Genomic DNA, 24,028 nt, shown 5'->3' on the forward strand with positions numbered 1-24,028 from the left:
TTTAAATTCTACAGACATCCCTTATAGCCTAACCCTTGCACAGCTGCGAGAGGGTTGGACTTTCACAATTTTAAATTAGTACCTACATAGGCAGAGTACCTTACAGCTTGCTCAATTATATTTGAAAGTGTTGAAGAAAAAATACCTAATCATAATGGGTTGATTAGAAAAAGATTAAATATTATTTCTATGTATTTTATATTGATATGTAATACTAAATTGTGCAACTAGTGGGGGTAAGTGAAATTTTGCAAACGAGGTCTTTAGATGAAATACGGTGACATATCAAACATTCGTCCGCCATACTGTATTTTTTTGACAACCTAGACCACTACCAGCCACCCACGATCCAGCCACGATTGAAAATGTTGTAAAAATATTTTACAGTACATATGGTGCTACTTTACCGCACTAGTGCGAAAATTAGCATATTACGTTACAGTGTCGAACATTTAAAGGGCCATATGTACTGTAAAACGTTGTACGATACATGTGCGAATAGGTAATTCGCAACTCGTGTCGATTTAAAACACTCCCTTCGGTCGTGTTTTAATTTATCACCACTCGTTTCGAATTTCCTATTTTTCGCACTTGTATCGTAATGTACTATTAAACGGTTATTGAAATAATCAAATTAAATATTTTTTTTACATAAACAATAAAAATAAATTATAAACAATACAATACAATACAAATACTCATCATTGCACAACCTCAAAATAACATTTACAGAGAGACAACATCAAACGTCAGTATTTTAAAAATAAAACTCATTTATACATACATGGTTCGTATGAATTAGTGACACAATAAAAAAACTCTTTTTTCGCGATCTTTTACTCCCGCGGGAACAATACATGCCTTTATCCTTCTGTATACCTGCATGAAATAAGATCTTTTTCGAGCAAGTGTGATGAAAATTATTACACTTACTTACTTCACTGGCTCAGTGACCCAAATAGGATCTTGACCTTTGACACAAGAGAGCGCCACTCTGCCCTACGCCACTTCGCGCCAGTTGGGTATTCCGAGGGCGAACAGGTCTTTTAGGACTTTGTCACTCCAGCGGTATCTGGGACGTCCAGACGGACGTTTTCCATCCGGGTGCCCCACATAAGCTCTTCTCACAGTACGATCCTCTCCCATCCTCTCTAGGTGACCGAGCCAGCGGAGTCATGTGGCTTTGATCTCGCCAATTATATTGGGCATTGCAACTAGCTTCTCTAGCTCCCTATTCTTCCTACGCCTCCAAGTTCCATCTTCATCTCTGATAGGTCCCAGAATCTTCCGCCAGATTTTCCTCTCCGCAACTAAGAGCTTGCTCTCTTCTTTCTGACAAGGAAGGGTACCCAACTGTCCGACTCCGATTTGATTCATTTTCATATATGTTATACAGTAGTCTAAAATAACGGACTTGTATTTTTTTTAGCTGCCCAAACTCAACCTGTTAGGAGAAAATGGCCTTCAAAGTACTAAAAAGTTACTAAATCTTCTAACTCCTATAGAAAGTGATGCTCAAGCAACTTTGCTAGTTAATGGCTGGTTTGAGTATATGTTTGAAAGCAGCAAAAAATAATGAGCACGTGTTTTGTTATATCGGCTAAAACTCATTTTTTCCTAAAAAAATCGACATTCGAAGTTTTATAATATCTTATCGCTAAAGTTACACATAAAGACAGGTATTTTTTGTAGGAAAACTTGAGTTTAAGCAGATATAACAAAACACGTGCTCATTATTTTTTGCTGCTTTCAAACATATACTCAAACCAGACATTAACTAGCAAGTTGCTTGAGCATCACTTTCTATAGGAGTTAGAAGAGTTAAAAAATACGTGTCCGTTATTTTAGACTACTCTATAACATATATCAAAGTGAATCAAATCGGAGTCGGACAGTTGGGTTCCCTTCCTTGTGAGTCAGAGTCTAAGCTTGGCCAGACCATACATCAAAATTAGCCTAATTACAGTCTTGTAGACACGAATCTTGGTTGGTCAACTGATCAGCTTGGACACTAAAACTCGATGGAGCGCTGCCGAGCGTCTTAAAGCGTTTTGGATTCGTGGATCTATCTCTTCCTCCCTTCGGTTGGTATCAGTTACTGTGCAACCAAGGTACCTAAAATGATCCACACCTTTGTAGGTTGTTGCTCCGACTACTAGGTCATCTATATCAGCTCTGGTGTTCTTGTACCTTTTCATTTGGAGATATTCTGTTTTCTGTTGGTTGATTCTGAGACCTACCTTCTCCCCTTCCTGCTCCACAATTCTAGCCATGGCCTCCAGGTTCCTTTTGTTTTGCGCCAATAGCCCATCAGCATACCCAATGATCTTATATCTGCCGTTCAACTCTATACCCCCATCATGCATAAGTAATTTTCGGACGACGTATTCGAGTGCCAAGTTGAACAGCATTGGCGAAAGGGTGTCTCCCTGTTTCAGGCCTGTGATAACTTCAAATTCGGCCGTCAGTTCTCCACAAACTCTTACCCTCATTTTGCTGACTTTGGTAGCGACAATAATCATTTTCACCAATTTTTCTGGCGCTTTGAAGTACCGCAAAATCTTATACAGTCTCTCTGTCAACCCTGTCGTATGCTTTAGCAACACTTACTTATCGTTAATTCAAAAACTGTAAGAAATACGAATAATGAATATCTTGTGTATTCATTTTTTACTGGTACTTAAGTACCTCCCTACTAAATAAGTCGCTGACTTACTCCGTGAAAAACTCCGCTGTCATTGATATTCAACTCAAACATGATTGTCATGAGTCGATTTTTTCCGAAGAGAAGTTTCAAATAATCCTGATCCATCGTTACATAAAACTTGTGAGTTGTTCGTTTCGACGGATAATCGAGTTTATACTTGAGGGGCTGCCATCAATCATTTATTCCTCGGCCGCGGATCCGTCTTTACGCGGAAAAACTTTAAAGTGCTCGCGTAACTGTGACGTATCGCACTCGCTCATTTACTTGACCTACTTGCGAGGTTATATGACGCCTGCTACTCATACATTTTATACGTATGCAAAGATGCAACCATTCGGTTCTCTCGTGTACAGGTTTGGGTTACAATTATTTTTATCGTCTCATATATTTGAGGTATTATGTCTATTTATAGGTCAACTGCATCAAGAAAATAAGAAAGTCAGGTATAAGTATGATTATAATAAAATTCCATTTCAAGCAAATACTCCTGATAATTCCGGACACCATATCTTGTCAAGTTTTATTTGTTATTTAGGGCGATTGTAAAACTCCATCTAATAAAATAAAAATAGGAACCTGCAAATATAAAAAAGGTCTGCCGGCCTAGCCAAGTGACAATCGCTATCGCTTCGACAACGAAACGCTTTGTGTCTCCCTATCACTCTTCCATATTAGTGCGACAGTGACAGTTGCGTTTCGATGGCTTCTGAGCGTAAGCGATTGCGTAAGCATGTTTGGCATGTTAGCTACGCGGCCCTGGTTCAGTTTTTAATGGTCCCTTCTTTTAGTTTTTCGTAAACTCGTAAACGGTGGCCCATCACAAAAATATTCTGAAACGCAAATAATTTATGCAAATAAATTTTCTATAGGAAAGTTTTGGTTCACTTTTTCCCTAGGGTCAATATTTAATGAGATATTAAAGGGCGAAAGTTAATTATAATCAATTTTACAAATTATTTAAGTTTCCCGATTTAATAGCCTTAAAAATTATTGATCCTAGGGAAAATTATTCAAGATATTTTTGTAGACAATTTTATCGCATCAAAAACATTTTCATGTACAATGTTGCCAAGACGAAACCATAAGGCTCGCACTGTCAAACAGTTTTCAGATCTCTTGTAGGGGCAAGCTTCTAACTCTACAAGCCCTAACGTCACAAACTCCACACCTTAATCAAAATTATATGGCTTGGCCGTTTCGCTGCCGTCACATGGGTGATAAATTTATTCACTATTCATTATTTTTTATAATACAATACTTCTTGTAGTAACGAAATGGCAAAGCCACATATTTTGACCAAGGTGTAGAGTTTGTGAAGTCGGGGCTTGTAGAGTTAGAAGCTTAGCTCTAAAAGAGAACTGATAACTTTTTGACAGTGCAAGCCCTATGGTTTCGTCTTGGCAACATTTTACAAAATGGCAATTTGGCAAAATGTTTTTGATGGGATTTCACTTCTTTTTGTAAGTTGCTTATGACAGTCTTCCGTCCCCTACTTAAAAGGGTGGGGCTTTACTATTAAAAATCCTGAAATTCGTATCTGGGGGCATATTTTATACAATCTGCTTTTTCTAATTCCCCATACAAACATCAACCCCTTTTTCCCCCTAACGCCCTTTTCCTGGGATTTAAAACTTTTATATATCCTTCCCCATAACAAAAACTATCTACATACTAAATTTCAACTATATCGGTTCAGCGGTTATAGATTCCCCAAACAAAATCGCAGTCGCTTTCGTAAAATCTATTGCTTACGCCAATTCTGGGAATTAGTTGTCAAGCGGACCCCAGGCTTCCATGAGCCGTAGCAAAATGCCGGGACAACGCGAGGAAGAAGAAGATGCTTAATAAGTCCACTTTTGACATTATATCTCGAGAATTTGATTTATCTGGTATAATCCAAATCCAAGTTATGAGGGTTCAAATAAACAACGAAGGGCTTCAAGAAAAGGTAGGTAGTAACAGTGACCTTGCGCTTCATTTTGCTCGTCTTGGCGGGGCACTACCGTGCCTCCAGATGTAGATTGTTTGTTTCAGAATATTTTTTGCTATGGGCCACTGTTTACGAGTTATTTAAGAAAACACTAAAAGAAGGGCTTGGAAATTGATTATAATTAACTGCCCCCCTTTAAGATTTATAAGTTTCTTGTAGGAAATTTTATGATTATTATTTGTAAGTAGAAGAAGTTTTTTTGCTAGTCATACTTTACACATTATTTACGAACAACGAAAGAAAATGAACCTTAAAATGGATTTTAATTAACTTACCCTCTTTAATATCTTTTTAAATATTACATAATTACAAAAAGTGTACTGGATCTTTTTGTAGGAGTTTTTGTGTAGATTATTTACGTTTAACAACCATTTTTGCTATTGGAAAATTATAAAAAAAAAACTTACCATAGAATTTATTTTAATTATATTTCCCGCTTGATTATCTTTTTAAATATTGATCCAGGCGAAAAAGTTTACGATATCTTTCACGTAGGTTATAGGCCACCGTTTACGAATTATTTACGAAAAACTAAAAAATGCACCTTAAAACCCCCACACCCGTTAGCGCCATCCCCATCTATCAGTACTTTTAGTATGTTGTGTAAGGCACCTTTACCTACAACTATCTTTTAAATATACGAATTATTTTACGCATTTGGCTGTTATTAGTCTTCGTTTGGTGAGCTGCTTACTGTAAAGATATAAACGCCACTAATAAAAAGACCCAATAAAGTACTGTAAGTAGGTACAATAAAAGTACCCACAAAATGCATATAACGTAAAGAAGTAAGACAGATCTCGAATAGTCAACTAACTCGCACGAGTGTTTTATGAGCACTTGAGGGGCTTCCGCACGAGGACGAGTATCGTGGAATCGAGTGGCTCTCGACACACGACAATGTCGGATTTGATCGGGACCGAGCAAACTTTGATGGGCGGTTAAAAGTTTACGTATTAATATGCAGTTAGTGGCTTGTTACGAAACATCCGGTGCGCATGCCAATAGAAACCACGATATAGTTAGAACAGTTAGAAGCCGAGCTGAGCTCGCCACAAGTTACATCCGTTTTAATGTATTTATTGTTATCTATGCACAAGGACCTTCTTAATGAGAATGTACAACGATTAATAGAATATTTTGATATTGTTAGATGGATGTCAAATAGAATGAATGTGGCTAATAACCGCCAGACGGGCGCCACACTCGCACATCTATATAGACAATATACAATTCCATAAAGGCCGAAAATTACTAACTTACCGGACCGTATAATGTCCCCGTCAAATAATGCTTTGACCACCAGGTATTTTAAATAGTTATTCCGAAAACAATTTCATTGAAAAAAATCTTAAATGTCAAGTGAGTTGTACCAACTAGAAATACAGTGAAACCTTAATAGAACGAATCTCAAAGAAAACGCCTAAAAGTTTGTCAGAAGCTTTGAGTTACAGAGGTAAAATGAATGAAAAATTCGCATCAGAGAGGAAGTTATATAAACGCACAAATTACGGTAGGTAGTACTATTTTCTTTTTTTATAAATTGCTTGGAGTTATTAAATTAAATTTAAATTCGTTTATTTCGAGTAACATAATGACTCATACACATTAATTTGGAGCACTTAGACTTAAACACTATACTATAAATACACATGCATTAATAAAATAAAATAAAATAATATAGATATTAGTTATAGAGGTGATGAAACAATACATCTATTTTTCGAGTTATAAAGGTAAATTTTCATTTTAAGGCGCTCTTATAGACAGATTTTAGGTTTTTGAGGGGGTGAAGCAGACGAAGTGGTAAAGCAGGCAGGCGGGCGCCCCGCGCGCCGCGCTCGCAGCAAGCCTACGTCCTTATTCTGACGCCATCCGTATTCTGGTTTGTTAGTTCTGGGATCTTTTCCGTAAATTTATATTGATTATGATTTAAACTTAATGAAATTAAAAATTTGATAATTATATATAATACTAGAGTATACCGCGGCAAATTGAGAACCTAGTAAAATGATACCAAATCGTTTTGTGTTCAAATAATATTACTTACTAATTCAGACAAAAGTTACAACTGTCTGCTTTAAATAATATATAGATACCTATTCAAAACTTAGTTGACCTTAAAAATGCAATAGAAGTCAATTTCGGGCAAGTAGTGAAAAAAGGAAGAATACTAGCAAAGCTAAGTAATTTGTGGAAGTGAATGTAAAAAGGTAGCATGTTTTTGCTGGTATTGAGATAACTGAAAACATAAGCATAATAATAAAAAGTGTGTTTTAGTGAATAACGCCTTTTTGCTGGCTATGTCGCCAGTCGCCACTTTGGGACCTAGTCTAGACTACCTTCTTGACAGATATCAAAGTCACAAGGTACCATTTGAATAGACTAATTTTTACGAAAAAAAAAAGTACCAATTTATATTAATCCATAAATTTTCCAAGAACATGAACTTAATATGTTTAAAAACATACAAAAAGTAAAAAAATAAACAATTATTTTTTTTGCGGAATTGACTTAAACTTGTACATGAAATTCTTCTTATGACCTCAGGAATACGTGGTTAAAAAAATTCCGTTTCTTCACGGGCACTTTTTATGACTTAACCTTTGAATTTTAAGCCCTACGTAGAAAATTAATTATTAATTACCTCCAATCATAACTTTGTTTTGTGGTGGTAGTCATTTTTAATAAGGAAACTGGAAAACTGTCACTGTTGCTAGGTTTGATTAGTTAGGTGCATGTGGCGAAATGCATAAACATTACAATAATTTAACAACAACAAGAACAACTTCAACAGAAGGACATGATGTCACGATCCTCAGCATTGAGGGACCAAGAAGAAGAAGACAATAATTTAATTGTTCTATTCGAATAGCGTATTTAGTGCTTATTCTAACGATATATGCTTCAATATATACTTTTATACATAGATAAGCTTAAATAGTTGAATTTGTAATATTCTCTAAATCCGCGCTGAACACCCGACGGGGCCCCGCCACGTGACTACTTTTTACGTTTTGGCTTCTGCCACTTGAAGGGATATACTATAGGCCTTGACTAGTGATTCATTTCAAAATAAACTATTTTAATATATACATATTACACATAAGCACCCTAATGCAAAAATGAAGAAAATATATTTTTCGAAACTTTCGATCGATTTTTCCACTTATATTTTGTATTGGCAGGAAAAATAGTAAAAGCATATCACAAAGACATAACAAGGTCCAAGGTTTTAAAGAAGAAGTTAAAATTGGCTGAGACCTGAAATTGACGGCAGAGTGTCATCGAAATTTATACTTGAAAAAAGAAATAAAATGTCACCAGTTTTCATTTCATACAAAACAGAAATAGCATGGTATAAAAGTATTATACCAAACTCTTACAAAGGACTTTATGTTTAACATTATCAAAAATGGAATTTAGTGACATTCTTGAATTTACAGAATAATTAACCAGTGAAATAAAAATATTGGCGAGAGGTATAAATATATACGAACTTCCGAACCGAGTACTTGCAAAATTTTGAATGGAATTTGAAGGGTAAATATCACTCGTGCTCACCTTATAAAATAAAATAGTTGATAAATGTTGTAAATAAAGTCTTAAGTAAATAGTCTTAAGTAGTTATGAAAATTAATAAACCAGAAATACCAAACAAATTCAACACTTATAACATAAACTATTACAGCCATTTGAGCACTTCCACAAAAACGTGAAATAGTACCTTTCACTAAGCACTATTTAAATCCCTCATATTTAAATCCAGTATATCTCCTGCATCCTGTATGTGTTAAAAATGAAGCTGTTCCAATATAATGACTTATATAAATGAAACAAGCGGATTAATTTTATTTGTTTACGTTTAAAAATAGGTATTCAATTTGATTATTACTGTAATAGCCATTTAAAATATTATTTTACCTAAATTGATAATTAAAAGTAGGTACCCCTCACGAAATAAGTACTACTGAATTTTATACTTAGCAGTGTTTTTTAAAATGTACATGTATTTTACCTTCCTCGTATTAAAAATGAAAAGTAGAGTGTTTAACTCGGGTGCAAGGCACCATTTCATCATTTGGTTAATCGTGGCTGTATGCCGGACAGATGCGTGTGTAAAACTTGTCAAAAAAGATAATATGACGGATGGATGTCTGAAATGTCACCGTATTTAAGAATCAATTAGCTTAAAAATTAGTTTTTTCTTCGTAAGAGTGATGAAAACATTGTGTGTATAACATATTTGTGTATTTATAGTGTGATTATCCATTTTATGTAACGTCCGCTAAACTAGCACAGGTCCGACGCTGACAGTGGTCACGGGCGTACTGGCGTACTGACGGTATTGCCGCGCAGGGTAACGTTTAGTAGACAAAATGTTGAATTCATAATTATGAATGAAAAATTTAACGCATCGATAAACTGACAAGCAAAATGTTAAAGTTACTTAAAAGCTATTGAATGAAGTAAATTTCATATTGATATTCATCATAGTACTTCTAAAATATCGAAATAAATACAGTTTTAAGCATATTTTCAAAGCAAAAATCTATCGAGAAAAAGATGAGCCATCGTGTTTCTGACAAGCATACGGCTAGTTCAAAGACTGAAGTTATACATACTAGAAAATAATCGATGAAATCCTTGTACAAGCCTGTAAATATCGATTTAAACATAGCGCATTTTACTATACACCGCGCCTTAATAACCTGTGAAGAGAATAATTAGATACTTAATCTAAATCAGGGTTAAATATCTCGAGTTATAGAGGTTTTGAGTTTTGACGGGATCGGAATAGGATTTTATTTCGTTTTAACAGGCATTTCGTCTTATCGAGGTGTGAGTTATCGAGATTCCACTGAATATATTATAATATGTATTTAATTATAAATGCAAATATAGCTCAGTCTGTCTGTCTGTCTGATACTTCTTCACGCTTGAACTGCTGAACCGATTCAGATGAAATTTTGTATTGAGATAGTTTGAGGCCCGAGGAAGGACATAGGATAGTTTTTATTAATCATCATCATCATTCCTCGTAGATGAAGTCACGAGCAGAAGCTAGTAATACATAAATCCATTAAATATATGTTAGGTTAAAATACTAGTCGGTTTGTGTGTTGTGTTTATAAATATTGCCATATGTTGTTTGTGTTTATAAATATTAGTCATATTACGTCTTAAGAGCAGTTGGTTTATAAACAACAATTATAGTCTAAGAAATAATCATATAAATATCGACACCATGGGACACCCAAAAGATCAACCTCAGATTTAGTTCTCTCACACACGCTGATACCTACTGCATTTGTGGTTGAGTACCTACTAATCCACATAGCACTGGTTTACCTTTGTTCGTCGTAAACAAAAACATTCTAATAATACGAGAAGAAGATGGCGCTTGAGTTTTAATTGCAAGCAACGTTTCCGGAAGCTCTAACAGCACGGCATCATAAAAATTAAATTACGACAGATCTCCGGGGAGGTTTCAATTTTCAAGCAAGGCGAGGCATCCGTGCGCCGAGTCTTGCAAAATAATATTGCATCCGCAAGTGCGGTAAACAGAAACAAGCTATGCTGTGCTGGATAACAACATAATTGCATGTGCAAACCAATTGTTCTCTTAAGAGTCCACAACCAGCTCGGCTGAATTTCATCTTCCCATACAAACAGAGTTTCGTTCTCTTTCTAAACTATGTGTTGGATTGTAATGAAACTTTGCACATACAATTACATGAGGTACATGTATCTATGGCTGCAATTAGTTTATATAGCTCCAGCTTATAAAACAAACAAAATAGAATAAAAACAAGTTTTGTATCAAAAACTTAAATTCGCTGTATTTTTTTAACTAAGGTATCTGAATCTACATAAACAAATCACAGGAATATATATACCTTATCCTATTGTAAAAGTATTGTAATTATCAATATGGAGGAGGCCTTTACCCGTTGAGGGGTCAATATTGAAAAAAAAATGATCAGTAAATAATTCAATGTAGTAATTTTGAGAGAAGAACACGAACTTACTGGGCCTTAATGATGGTCTACGGTTTTAAAATGTAATGTTTTAGGCAAAATTTAGGTTGGGATACATCTTAAACTTTGCGGTCGATTCAGCCAATACCACACCCATGTAGGTACTCGATTTGATTTTCAATTATATAGGTATAATTTGTTTGTGGTATAGCTGCGGATATGTGAAGAAACCGAACTAATCCTTATAAGGCACGGAGTATTCATATAGTGAATTCTCGTTATAAAACGGTTATGGATATGATGTGTCTACTACCAAAAATGACATTACTAGTTCAAAAATTGTTTCTGTTGACAGTAGACAGATCATATCCATAACCGTTTCATAAGAAGAAATTATTATCTGAATATTACGGCTCCTATTTTTTTTTAATACGACGGTGGCAAACATGCATACGGCCCGCCTGATGGTAAGACTACCGTAGCCTATGGACGCCTGCAACTCTAGAGGTGTCACATGCGCGTTGCCGACCCTTTAAAAATCTGTACCTACACTCCTTTTTTGAAGAACCTCATACTGTAGACCCTCGCGAAAACCTCGGCATCTAGCTCATTCCACAACCGGAGCGTGCGCGGGAGGAAGTTCCTCTTAAACCGCACAGTGCGTTACCATTTAGGTTTTAGGGTATGAGGGTGAACACCCTGCGCACGGCGGGCGGTGCGGTGATAAAAAGTAGCCGTGGGCATCATGTCAAACAATTCTTCAGAGCACAGCCCATTGTACAAGCGGTAGAACACACACAAGGAGGCAAAGTCTCTCCTCAGACTTATAGGTTCAATACCGCTTGTGAGTTTGGGATCGTCGACGATTCGCTGCGAGTCGACGAGACGAGTCGAAGTTTCCCTCTTGAAAGGTCCAGTGGCAGTTGTTTCTCTAAAAGTTAGTGCTGGTGCTAATTCTGGGGATAAGGTAGGCGGACCCCAGGCTCCCAAAGTGAGCCCTCACAATTTTAACTACAAAACTAAAAATCGGCCAAGAGCATGTCGGGCCCTGCTCACACTATTTATATTTTGTCTTTTGTACAATAAAGAGTTTATACATACATACATAATGTTAATGGTTTTTCAGAACTTCCTTGTTTTAAGAAAAATCAGCATTATTTTTTAAACATGCGTATTTCCTACATTAAGTATTATTGTTGTAATAACCCCAATACACCTTCATTATGTTTTAAAAACCTACGCAGGCTCGGGTGAGTGTTAAATAAGCTTTTATTATGAGTTTTCATATTTCACAATTTTTCCACAAAAAGCATATTTAATAAGATCCTAATAGGGTTTGATGAATCTGATAAGTTTTAAATAAGTTTAAAATATGAGTTTTGAGATAATCGAATCTATAGTTCCAAAAATTCAAAGGTTGCTACAAGCTATGTAGTAGGTACGTTTATCAACAAAAACCATTCCACGAGCTGCGCCCCCTAGATTGTTTTACTGTAACATTCGAAATTTACTGACACTGGGTGAATGCAAGAAATGGCAATATTATGCAGTTCTGACACAATTTTTGTCCATGTAATATTTTGTATTGTTTGCGCCAATATCCGCATATCCTGTGAAATTAATTGGTAATCGACATGACCTCCCTTGACATCCACCTTAATAATGTATTTCTAGTTTTCTAGCGAAAATAATAACATTACTTGAGAAAGGTCAGCGAGTTGGGTATGCATGACACACGATTAATGAGTTTTTTTAGAAATCTTACAATTTCATGTATTTATATAATACGATGATTATAATAGTGTATACTGAGTATTTCTTGTACCTGAACTACAATCAGTATTAAAATCTCGGACTAAAGTTAGTTGGACTTCAGACCCACCCTCTATAATAATTCTTAATGCTGCTAACAACAAAGCAATGCAAACGTAAGAACCCACTCAAGCGACTTTACTACCTTATCAAACTCCTAGAGGAAATCGGAAACGTTAATTCGAAACTGCAAAGAGTTTCTGAGCCCAGGACAGGAGGGCAAATTAGAGGGAATGGAACATAGTTTACTTTAAGTTAAACTTATTACGGTCCTCCAGAAACAAGCACTCGGAGGCTCGCGCGGGTCAAGTGCCCAATTTGTCACCCGCGCAAACTTCCGACGACTTCGCTCCGGCCTTGTTCGATTCCATTAAACTTTCAAGACCTTTTGAAGCTATTTTCTTGTTTGAATCAAGATTTGCCTAGTTCATTTCCATACTCCAGGGCCTGACGTATTGATGGAATCAAACGCTCTCCAAATAAACTTTATCGGAGTGAGATTAATCTCTCCCAAATATAAATGTCGATTTAATTTTAATGTTTACAGCAGTCTATCTCCATTAAAATAGTTAGGCAGGTTTAATTGGTAGCTATTCGTTTTCCGAAGTGCCTCGCCTAAGTGAAAGGACAAATCAAAATAAAACTCTCTCCGGGACACTTACAATGCGCTATCATAAAAATTAAATTACGGTAGAGTTTCTGTGTAAGTGCGCGCCATTACTGGGGGAGTGGGTGGCGGCGCGCACGCCACATCAAAGCGCTTCATCCTGCGTCGGGCGAGCTCCAAATCAAATTTAGCAGCTTTCTTCTTTCGCCATGGTCCTAAAACGCAGTAGCGTATCTACATGATACTGATATATGATACATATACATGATACTCAGCAGTGTATATACTCTGTATATACATGAACCACTGGTAGATATCTCCGGCTAGACTATGCCTATGGGTCAGTTTTTTTTAGACTACGTCGGTGGCAAACAAGCATACGGCCCGCCTGATGGTAAGCAGTCTCCGTAGCCTATGTATGCCTGCAACTCCAGAGGAGTTACATGCGCGTTGCCGACCCAGACCCCCCCTCCCCCTCGTTGAGCCATTCTGCCACATTGAATTCTGCCATAATGGGTATGATGGTACAAGGAAATAAGTTGCCGTAAATAGTGTAAACATATCGGTGACATTGGGCGTTTATGCAAATTGAAGGCTGATGACCGCAGTCAGCTTAACACTTGATTCCAAAAAAAGGAAGTTACAAAAACAAATGTTTGTCTAAATGGCAGATAATAAAAAAGTTCTTTAATTTCAAATAATGTAGGATTATTAAATTGCAGTTTAATCATATAGGTAATTTATAAAAAAATATATATATATTTTTGCTTTATTTTAGATTTAGTTTATATTTAGTTGTAATGTATTTTTAAGTTTAATTATCTGTGTTTTAGTTTAGTTACTTTAAAACCTATTTTTGTGTTATTTATATAATAAATATGTAACAATTAATATAGAAACAAAATCATTATTAATTATTTTAAATCCATAGCGACTTTATTTGTTCTATATTCGTTCGCTATTCACTTTTGTCGTAAGTCATTTGGGCATGTTAAGTCATTAGAATAAAAAGTTTTTACTGAATCGCAGTTTTTTTTCCAATTTTGAAACTTAGTGCTTAAATCAGTATGTTGTTAGTTTGGTATGAATGTTTTTCTTTAAAGTACATTATAAGTGAGCGTTATTAGCATTAACAGAAATATCTGAAGAAAGATACAGATTTCGTACATTTATAACAAATGTCATTGTTTCTATGTAATGGCATGGTTTGTTGTGTTCATTTGGTTTAATTACTCTTTTACTTATTTCCGGTACTAAGAAGGCCCTTTGGAATCTAATATATATATATATATATGAGATTGTAAGAAATATGATTAAAGGCCATGCCTGGATAAGCTAAATGAATCTGCCGCCAACGAGTTTTGGCTTGTTTTTATTTTTTGATGATGTGGCTTTATATTAGTAGCAAGTATGCAAAATATCAGACCCCCAAATGTTATAGATTTTGGTAAAAAAAAGATCTTTCTTCAATATTTTTTTTCTAGCGAGCCGATTTTGACGTGCGTCACATATATTGTGCATATAGTAAAGGCAATTATACGACATCAATTATAGGACACATTGCGATACAAAAAAAAACTTTTTACGTCAGCGACACCTCCAAGATTTTCACCAAAGCTCTTTCAACTTCAACTTCTTCAACTTCAACATTTATTCAGCAAATAGGCCACAAGGGCACTTTTACACGTCAACATGGAATTTACATACAAACAACAACAAGCACATCAACAATTATAAAATACAAATCATTGAAAATATTAATGCAAACTACAGTATTGTTGTTTAAAGAAAAAGTAAGTAATGTATAAAGTCTCGAAATCTAAATGTCGAATTACAAAAAAATAACTAAAATAATAATAAAAATTAACACAAACAGATACAAAAATATCTAACCTACAGTACCTGCCATACAGTTTTAACTTTATCGCTGGAATTTAGGTTCTTTATGGACATGTAATCAGCTTTAGCGGCGATACACATCATCTTAAAAGATTTAGAAAAGTTCTTTACGTGCTATAGAAATTCCGGCCTTTTGTCAGTTATTCGCAAATCATATAATTCATAACTTCTTCTTTGGAATGAAACAGGCATCAAATTCATTTTTAATACAGTTAAACAACACTACACTCAAACAGTCAGGGCTATCCTGGGAACATGAAAGACAACATAAACTTTTCGTGATATTTCGACTGAATAACTTTAACGCCCTTCGGAAATCGCTCTACGCATAGTGTCATGTGGAATTTCCTCAATATTCTCGCTGAAATAGGCTTTCAGTCCACAGTGGTCAGAACTTAGGGTATTTATAACAGATTTACAAATGGCATCCTGGTTACTGAAGATGTTATCTATACATGTAGCAGTGGTTGCTATGATTCTAGTAGGTTTACAAAATAAATTGGCTAAATTGAAGGATTTAAAAGTATATAGTAACCTTCCACATAATGGTGAATTTTCTAGCAAAGTAATATTAAAATCACCACAAACATTTGTATTTTTCTGACTTCTATAAACACTACTGTTGCAAACTCTTTTGAGATCAGCAATGTCAAATATTTAAATTTATATTTTTCATGATTTTTACACATGTCACTCTAAAATAAATGGCTAAACGTTTCGTGCGTGTTTTCATTCGGGCTATATTTCATGTAATTTTCTACATCTGGCGACCGTGACATGTTACAACTGAATTTAATTTTACCAATCATTTTCTACAACTACTAAGGGGCTGTACATGCGTGTACAGGATGTTATTATAAATTGTTCCAATTCAACACAAGAAAGTTCTTTATGGCGTTCTATAGACATGTCAACAATGTCTCTACGCTCCTTACTTTTTAAATTATGTTTAACCATTATCAATGACCCGCCGCGATTGCAAGATCTCCTAAAAAAAGAACTTACTATACTATGATTATTGAAATTAAACATAAATTCATGACCTTTAAGCCAGTGCTCAGTTATAAACAGAATGTCAATATTCGAATACTGTATAAACAAACCAATTTCAAGTTCCTTGCTGGTAAAGCCTTGGATATTTTGGTGAACTAAGTTCGATAAATTTGATTTACTACAAATACTAGCATCACTGTGATCAAAAGGAACGGAGCCGGCTGGTGCACACGTTGTCGTAGTGGTTAGTTTAAATTCCGATCTCCAGACAGCTCCATCTCAGAACCTACGCTACTAAGACGTAAAATACTATGCGACTTAAGACTATTAGACGCCGTGCTAGCCACGACGGGGTCTTCAATATTATATGCTCTAATCTACCAGACATCTCCTCGGTAGGTAGGTTCTTTTACGGGCATGACAAAATTTTCTATAAACTTATTCGTATCAAAATACGAAAATACTTTAATAAGCTACAAAATGATTATATTTACTAAATTTTATCTGTGGTATAACAGGGTGTTTATTTTAAATAGAATATATCACTATACATTTTCGTTACCCGCTCGTTAAAATTAATCGATTAAAAACGTTTTAATCCCTGCTTCCACAGTTAACTAATTCTCATCGAGACGGTTCTAAAAACCCCAAACACAATTAGGTTGCCTTGTTTTATCTCAGAGTTCCTATGGCTACCTCCTGTCTCCATCATCAGATCAGTTCTATATCATAATAATACTGCATTGTCATCCGATTTATACATGCATGCAAAACTTCATCTCAATCGGAAACCGGGAAGTGGATCAAATTTAACTTGCAAAATTTGATTATAAACCGACAGACAGACAACGGGACACAGGTGAAACTAAATGAAAGCTTATAATAAAAAATTGTCTATCTATTTAGATACATTTATTCCACTATTTCACCCTTTGGCCCTGTTATTTATTGAAAAGACGATTTTTGTGGCAGACAAATAACTTTGACCTCCAGACTTGATCCTCAAAAGAGGCTGCTGATAAACTATTTATAAACGAATAGTCTGAACAGTGTCCTTGTCAATCAAGGCAGTATTCAGATAAAACTCAGTAGGTATGTGAATACAGCTATAGGTATATTACCTAAAAAAATGCAAGAACGAAATGTTTTAATTATTGTTCCTACTCCTCTACTGTTATCTGTCATTTATACATTCATGAACACGAATATAAGAACCTACATAAAAGGTTTGAAGAAAAGTCTATATTGTCTATTCCTCATAACAGCACTTCTGCTTTAAAATCGCTATAATGATACTGTGACTAAAAGATATTCGAGTTGCTTCAGAACCATAGTTGGGAGCTTTTGGACTATATGTAGAGACTGTGGTTTTACGATACTGATATCAAATCTGTTTACTGTTTTCTTGTTTACTCCTTTAGGAAAATTGTATGTAAGAATTATAGTAGGTAGCTTAAAAATAATCTACCAGACGACTTTGAGGTATCAAATAACGAGGCTTCTGTGGAAATCTTGAAAACTTGTTTTTCCACTTTGCTAATGAATCGAAGAGATCCCTTATAGGGATAAATACGCCTTTGTACAGTCAGCATCAATAGTAACGGACGAAACGACGCGCCAAAAGTATCTGATATTCCTGATAACTTTTCCAAATATAGATAAATCTTTAATATTCACGTTCAGAAGTATATCTTTTACAGTCTTAATTGTTCTACGTATAGAACCATCACTTTTTGTTCGGCTGTTACAGAATGTATAGAATAATACTTAAGGTATGTATCGCCCTTATTTTTAGATTGTAGCTTAAAGAAAGTCTTCTGTCGACCAAATTCCCAGAATTGGGGTGGTTGTTTATACGAAAGTGACTGCCATCATCTGATTTTGCAACCCAGACGGGAAACTGGACTTTGTTTGAATTAATCTGTTTTCCTGGCGATGTTTCGTTTACTAAAAAGTAAAAGGTATACAAGGTAAAATTTAAACCACCGTTCATACGCTGCGTAGTAACTTTGTAACATTTTTTTTTACGGGGCCAATGCCGAAATCGCGAAAGAATTTGGCTATCCCATAGAAATCAACGGCATCACATTACCCGGAATGTATAAAAGAGCCATAAAATTTTTCGCGATTTCGGCATTGGTCCAATAAGAAGAGTTGTTCAATGACCTATAAAGGCTATAAAGTGACTACATAGAATATGAACGGTGGTTAAAATTTCATCCTGTGTAGTACAAAGGTAAATCGATTGGTATGGTATTTTGTAATGATATGAGTTTCGATAAACTTATAGGTATGAGCCAGACTCTAACCTTTAGCCACTGGTTTGGTAGCCTCGTGCCTTTCCACATTGTATTATGAAAATTGTAAGTGGACTACATTTACACATACGAAAGAGTTTCGCAATGCACATTTTATTTATTGTTTACCTAATTTAATCTCTTACAAAGTGTTACTTAATTTATTTATACAAAACTTAACTCAAAGGATGTTAAAATATTCAGCTAACTCGTAGCGCAACGACTGCTAGTTAAGGACAGCGCCGCAAAAAATCACAGAAAAGTGTAAACAAGAAAGAAAACGTCAAAATGAAAAGCAAAAGGAATTAAAGTCCGAGTTCTTTACGTACATGCGCCTTGGGCATTGCGAGATTAAGTAGCTAATTTGTCAGCAAGAGGAAACTTGGTGCCGCGGACTACGGGCGCTGCAATTCGATTAAACTTCTGCCCAAGTACCGAGTGCGGCCTACGCCTATTTAACGGCCGATGTAGGTCTATAGCGGAAATTTAATTAGCTAACTCATCAGTGGAGTGCTTTGGTAACCCGTGCGTGCCTGACACGCGGCGCGGCATGGTGTCGTATTTATGCATATACAGTACAGTACATCTGCAGAAAGAGGTGACCCCCCTGCATAGACTGATTATATGCAGAGGTAGTCGACTCTCTCTGCGGCTGACTGTACATATTAAGCTTATCTGTTATAGAAATGCGACACAATTTTATCACGAAACGAATCTATGTAATTTGGATTTTTATTTAATTTATATATTCGCCTAGATTACTGTTCTGTATTACCTATCATTTGTTTTATTTTACATAATATTGCCCCAGGTTCACTCTGTATATTTGTTATACCTATATTTAAGATGACATTGCAATAATATCATATAATATGTTCACGTTCGTCCTGACTCACCTTCAGACAGATACAGTCGGTCGGGCTCGACGGGCTGGTCGCTGGGCACGGGCCGATGGCGCAGCGTGACGTGCAGCGAAGGCCCGCGCGGAGGCACCTCCGGCGGTGCCGGCTCAGGCGGAGAGTCGCACTCACGTTCGGTCGCTGCATTAGTCGCACCTTGAAAATAGCAGAGATACGCAATAAAATATAATTTTGGTTATAGTATTCTATGGCCAAAAATATGCTAAAAGCTAATGTGCCGAAATGCCCAACGAGTTTCTGCTTTAAATACGTCACATCGTAAACAGTCGTAAAAGCGTTTAGGATATTAAATTTTAAAAAGACCGAAGATATTTGGGGCCTACCAGTAAAAGTTTTACAATCGATAGTGGATGCTATGGCACCTTGATTTCACTCCACACCATGATTTTCAATACATGTGTTGATATGGTAGTTTTTACCGATCTAAAGAAGCACAATCGAGTAGTTCCATTATTTAAATCCGGATAAAAAAGACCCTACAAATTTTAGGCCAGTTTCGATTCTACCGGTAATAAGTAAAATCTTTGAAAGAATCATTCTGGATCAATTTCTATCACATTTTAAAGTTAATAAACTATTCTAGATCCGTTTGGATTTACACGGGTCAGGTCAACGACAGATGCAGGCATGACCTTAATCAAACACATATTTAAAGCTTGGGAACAACAACTAGATGCAATAGGCATGTTCTGTAATCTTTCGAAGGCCTTCGACTGTGTTGATCATGACACTATTATTCGCAAGTTAAACCACTATGGCGCGAAGTGTAAGGCTCTTGATTTCATCTGGTCCTATCTTATAAACAAAATTCAGAAAGTAGACATAAATAAAACTAAGTCGTCGGGGTCTATTACTTCAATTGGCGTCCCGCAAGGATCTATTCTTGGTCTATTCTTGTTTCTCGTCTATATTAATGATTTGCCTTATATAGTTAACGAAAAGCATAAATTGGTTCTCTTTGCTGAGGATACATCTATTATATTTAAAGTAAAAAGGAAACAGAGTGATTTAAGTTAATTAAATGATGTATTGTCATCCGTAGTTCATTGGTTTACTACTAATAATTTACTGCTCAATGCCAAGAAAACGAAATGTGTTAGATTTTCCTTGCTTAATGTCCAGCACACGAGTGACGCACAGGTTGTTTTAAATGACGAAATATTAGATTTTGAAGATAAAGCTGTTTTTCTAGGCTTATCCTTGGATTCAAAATTACAGTGGGGTACGCACATTTCTACACTACACTGGCAGGTGGACTAAGTTCAGCAGCATACGCAGTTAAAAGAATCCGTCAACTTACACATGTTGAGACATCATGGCTGGTGTATTTTGGATATTTCCATAACGTCATGTCTTACGGCATTTTATTATGGGGCAAAGCCACTGACATTCATTCAATTTTTGTTTTACAGAAACGTGCTGTACGTAACATATATAATATAGGCACAAGAGTGTCTCTTAAAGAGAAATTTAAGGAAATCAATATTCTCACTGTTGCTCCCCAAAATATTTACGAAAATATAATGTATGTAAGAAAAAATATTGACATCTTTAAATTGAATAGTGACATGCACAATTTTAACACTAGAAATAAAAATAGATTGGTAATTCCAAGATTTCCTTTAAATAGAGTAAATGATATGTCCTTTATGGGGAACAGTGTACGCTTTTATAATAAATAACCATCTAATTTAACAAAATTGTCAATGAATAAATTTAAGTCAATTGTGAAACGACAGCTATTACAAAAAGCTTATTATACTGTTAAGGAAATCGAAAAAGATAAGGATGCATTTATGTTAAAATAGAATATATATATGTATATATGCATATATATAGTTATAAGATGACATGTAAAAGTGCTAGCCTATTTACAGAGTAAAATCTTTGATTTAGATTTTTTCGGTTTTGAGTAAAATAATTTCTGACAGATTGCACTTAATGCCCCCAAATATTTAAAACCGTAAAAAGGAATCATATGAGCCTAATCGAGGAGTCTACTAGTATTCACCAAAGAGGTCTACTATGCATCACCAGATCAACTGGATAGGACCAAATTATTATGTCTTCTGTATTACAGTATATTTGTTAAGTTTCAAAACTGAATTCGAGTATTAAAGTTAAAGTTAAAGCTACATAAAAACCAATTGCAAGATTTTGTTAATAAACCAACAAAATGCAAGTCAGATCACGCATAACGAAGAGTTTCGTAGCTACACTATTTACATCAAATTGATTAAGAAACATTCCCGTATAAACGCATTATATTACGCTTATTAGATTATTTTTTACACCATTTTAAGTAGATTATTTTTCTGAGAATTTTTTGATTCCTTGTAACAGACTCATACCTTAAAATCTTCAAAAAAATCGCTAGAAGCGGTAGAAGAATTTGTGGAAAGCTACATAATAATCCATTTTAACACTTCTTATGTAGTAAAACGTCGAAGAGGCACGGTACTCACCGGCCCGCCTGCGAACCACGTGCGTCAGCAGTGAAACTATGCCAAGCATCCTTATCAAAGGCACGTGCCACCTTCCCGTCAGCCGCGTAATAGTTACACTATGCCTAACTGGAATAACCAACCGAAACAATTCAATATTAATATTAGCACACTGTGTATGCAAAGAATGTTATACTTTATTGACGTTCAGTTTTATAAACGACGATATAGTTTTTACCTATTTTTTATTTATTCGTTGACGCCTGCGTTTGGTGACCATAATAAAATCATCATCTCTATTGATATTACTATTGTTACTATTATTTTATACAATATCGTTACGCAATTTTCTACAATAGAATTATTTTTCTCTTGCCCCAATGTTCTCTTATCCAATGTAACCTTATAACTCAACATATGTATAACAACCAAATAAAATCCTGTCAAATGTCACATGCAAAAGTATCAAAATATTGTGATGTTACGGAACCCTTGGCGTGATAGTCTGACTTACAATCGGCGGAGTGATTCTGCTCACCCTATAATTACGAGTAGCTGTAATGAATAGTCATACCGTTATCAAGTTGGTGCCGCGCGTTGTTGTCGTGCGCGAAGTCCTCGGAGCGTCGCCCTCGCCTCGACAGCGTCCCGTTGGCTTCCGCCGCGAACAGCTCGTCACCTGCGCCAATATTCACATGCTTTTGCATTCATCCAGACACACGGCAGTGTGTCAGCCAAGTTCACAAATCAAACAAGGCGACACATCAGCCGTGGGTTATACCGATTATATGTATTGCACTACTTATAGTATTTCATACAATCGTGATATTATACTCGAAACAGAGACCTGTTTTTGCTCACAAAGCTTGCTGAGTTACTTGACAAGAAAATAATTATATCCCACAAAAAACATACATGTAAAGGATTGGCAAGATTGTTACGATTTCGCTTATAAAATAAGTGAGATCTAACTGGAAACCAAGTTCTTTCAAAGTCCTTTAGACCATAACTCATGTCATGCATAATTTTCGTCAATTGCTTACTTCCGCTCTCCCACAGCGATTCTTCACAGCATAAGTGCAAGCGCGATCGATCGTAAAATGAAATTGGTACCTACCTTTCATTTGCTTTCATTAAACTTAACGCATTCACTGCCAACGTTTTCGTAGTGGTACACGCGTAGCCGATTCTATATACCGTTTTCTCACTTTCTAGAGGAAAGCGACTATGAACAGAGCGCCCGCCGAGCGAATTCCCGGCACTCAGTGAGTTAATGCTGCGGGCTACGGCGTAGTATAATATAACCTCTTTATATAGTAAATTACACATATTTTTTTATTTAAATGTTTATTTGAGAATCTCTCAATTATCTTTAACATACTTCGTTCCATGGCGTTTGACATGTCTGTATCCTATTTGTTGTGTACTTACTGTAGATCCACGTTTGACTACCGTATGAGAGGCATGGGAGTATAGGGGAATCAAGAACCTTTTTCTTGAGCTTGACTGGGAGGTCTGACTTCTGTCTGGCGTAGTACACCCGGTATATTCGTACTTACACCTCAGAGACCCACAACGCGAATCGAACTCTACAAATTTCATCTATCTGTGCATGACATTTTACATGTGACATGATGTTTGACGACCGCTCTGGGCTAGTGGGTAGTGACCCTGCCTATGAAGCCGATGGTCCCGGGTTCAAATCCTGGTAATGGCATTTATTCGTGTGATGAGCATGGATATTTGTTCCTGAGTCATGGGTGTTTCCTATATATTTAAGTATTTTTAAATATTTATATATTATATATATTATATATATATCGTTGTCTACGTACCCTAAACACAAGCCTTATTAAGCTTACTGTGGGACTTAGTCAATTTGTGTAATAATGTCCTTATAATATTTATTTATTTATTTATATTTATAAAATGGGTCCTGAAAATATCATTAATCCTATTCCAACCTAGCGTCAAACATGGTCAGTTTTTAACACTGGGTGTTAATTAACACCTACAATAAAGATAAATTTAACAAATTTAACTTAGAAACAACTAGTCCTAAGTTTCATTACAATTCAAGTACGCGTATTTATAGGAGTTACCTTTGGAGTTCCTGTTCCTCCGGAAGTATCTCCGGCCAGTGCTCTCGTGCGGGAACGGCGAGGCTTGTCGCTGTGGGCTGCTGACGTAGCGCGGCGGCTCCTCTCCGCACTCCGACCCGTAAATACGACGCTGCTCATCTGTCAAACATTATATATATGTATTTCAATATGTTATTCTGTGTATCGTAGACGTGTATGCCGCCACTTATAACGTTTTTGTTATTGTAAAGGGTATAACCGTGTTTGGATGGCGAAACTGCCTTTGACGAGAAAATG

General features: G+C 35.8%; 1 protein-coding gene across 1 annotated transcript in view; it reads right to left on the minus strand.

The window, feature by feature from the left end:
* Positions 1-24,028, minus strand: part of LOC133516863 (uncharacterized) — a 219,099-nt gene that overhangs the window by 146,808 nt on the left and 48,263 nt on the right. Inside the window, exons 2-4 of the mRNA XM_061849873.1 lie at positions 23,753-23,890; positions 22,225-22,329; positions 19,183-19,341 (exon numbers count right to left, since the gene is read on the minus strand). Of these exons, the coding sequence (XP_061705857.1) occupies positions 19,183-19,341; positions 22,225-22,329; positions 23,753-23,890 (402 nt within the window). The remainder of the gene's footprint in view (positions 1-19,182; positions 19,342-22,224; positions 22,330-23,752; positions 23,891-24,028) is intronic.

Source organism: Cydia pomonella, chromosome 4, assembly GCF_033807575.1.
Source record: "Cydia pomonella isolate Wapato2018A chromosome 4, ilCydPomo1, whole genome shotgun sequence".
NCBI lineage: Eukaryota > Metazoa > Arthropoda > Insecta > Lepidoptera > Tortricidae > Cydia > Cydia pomonella.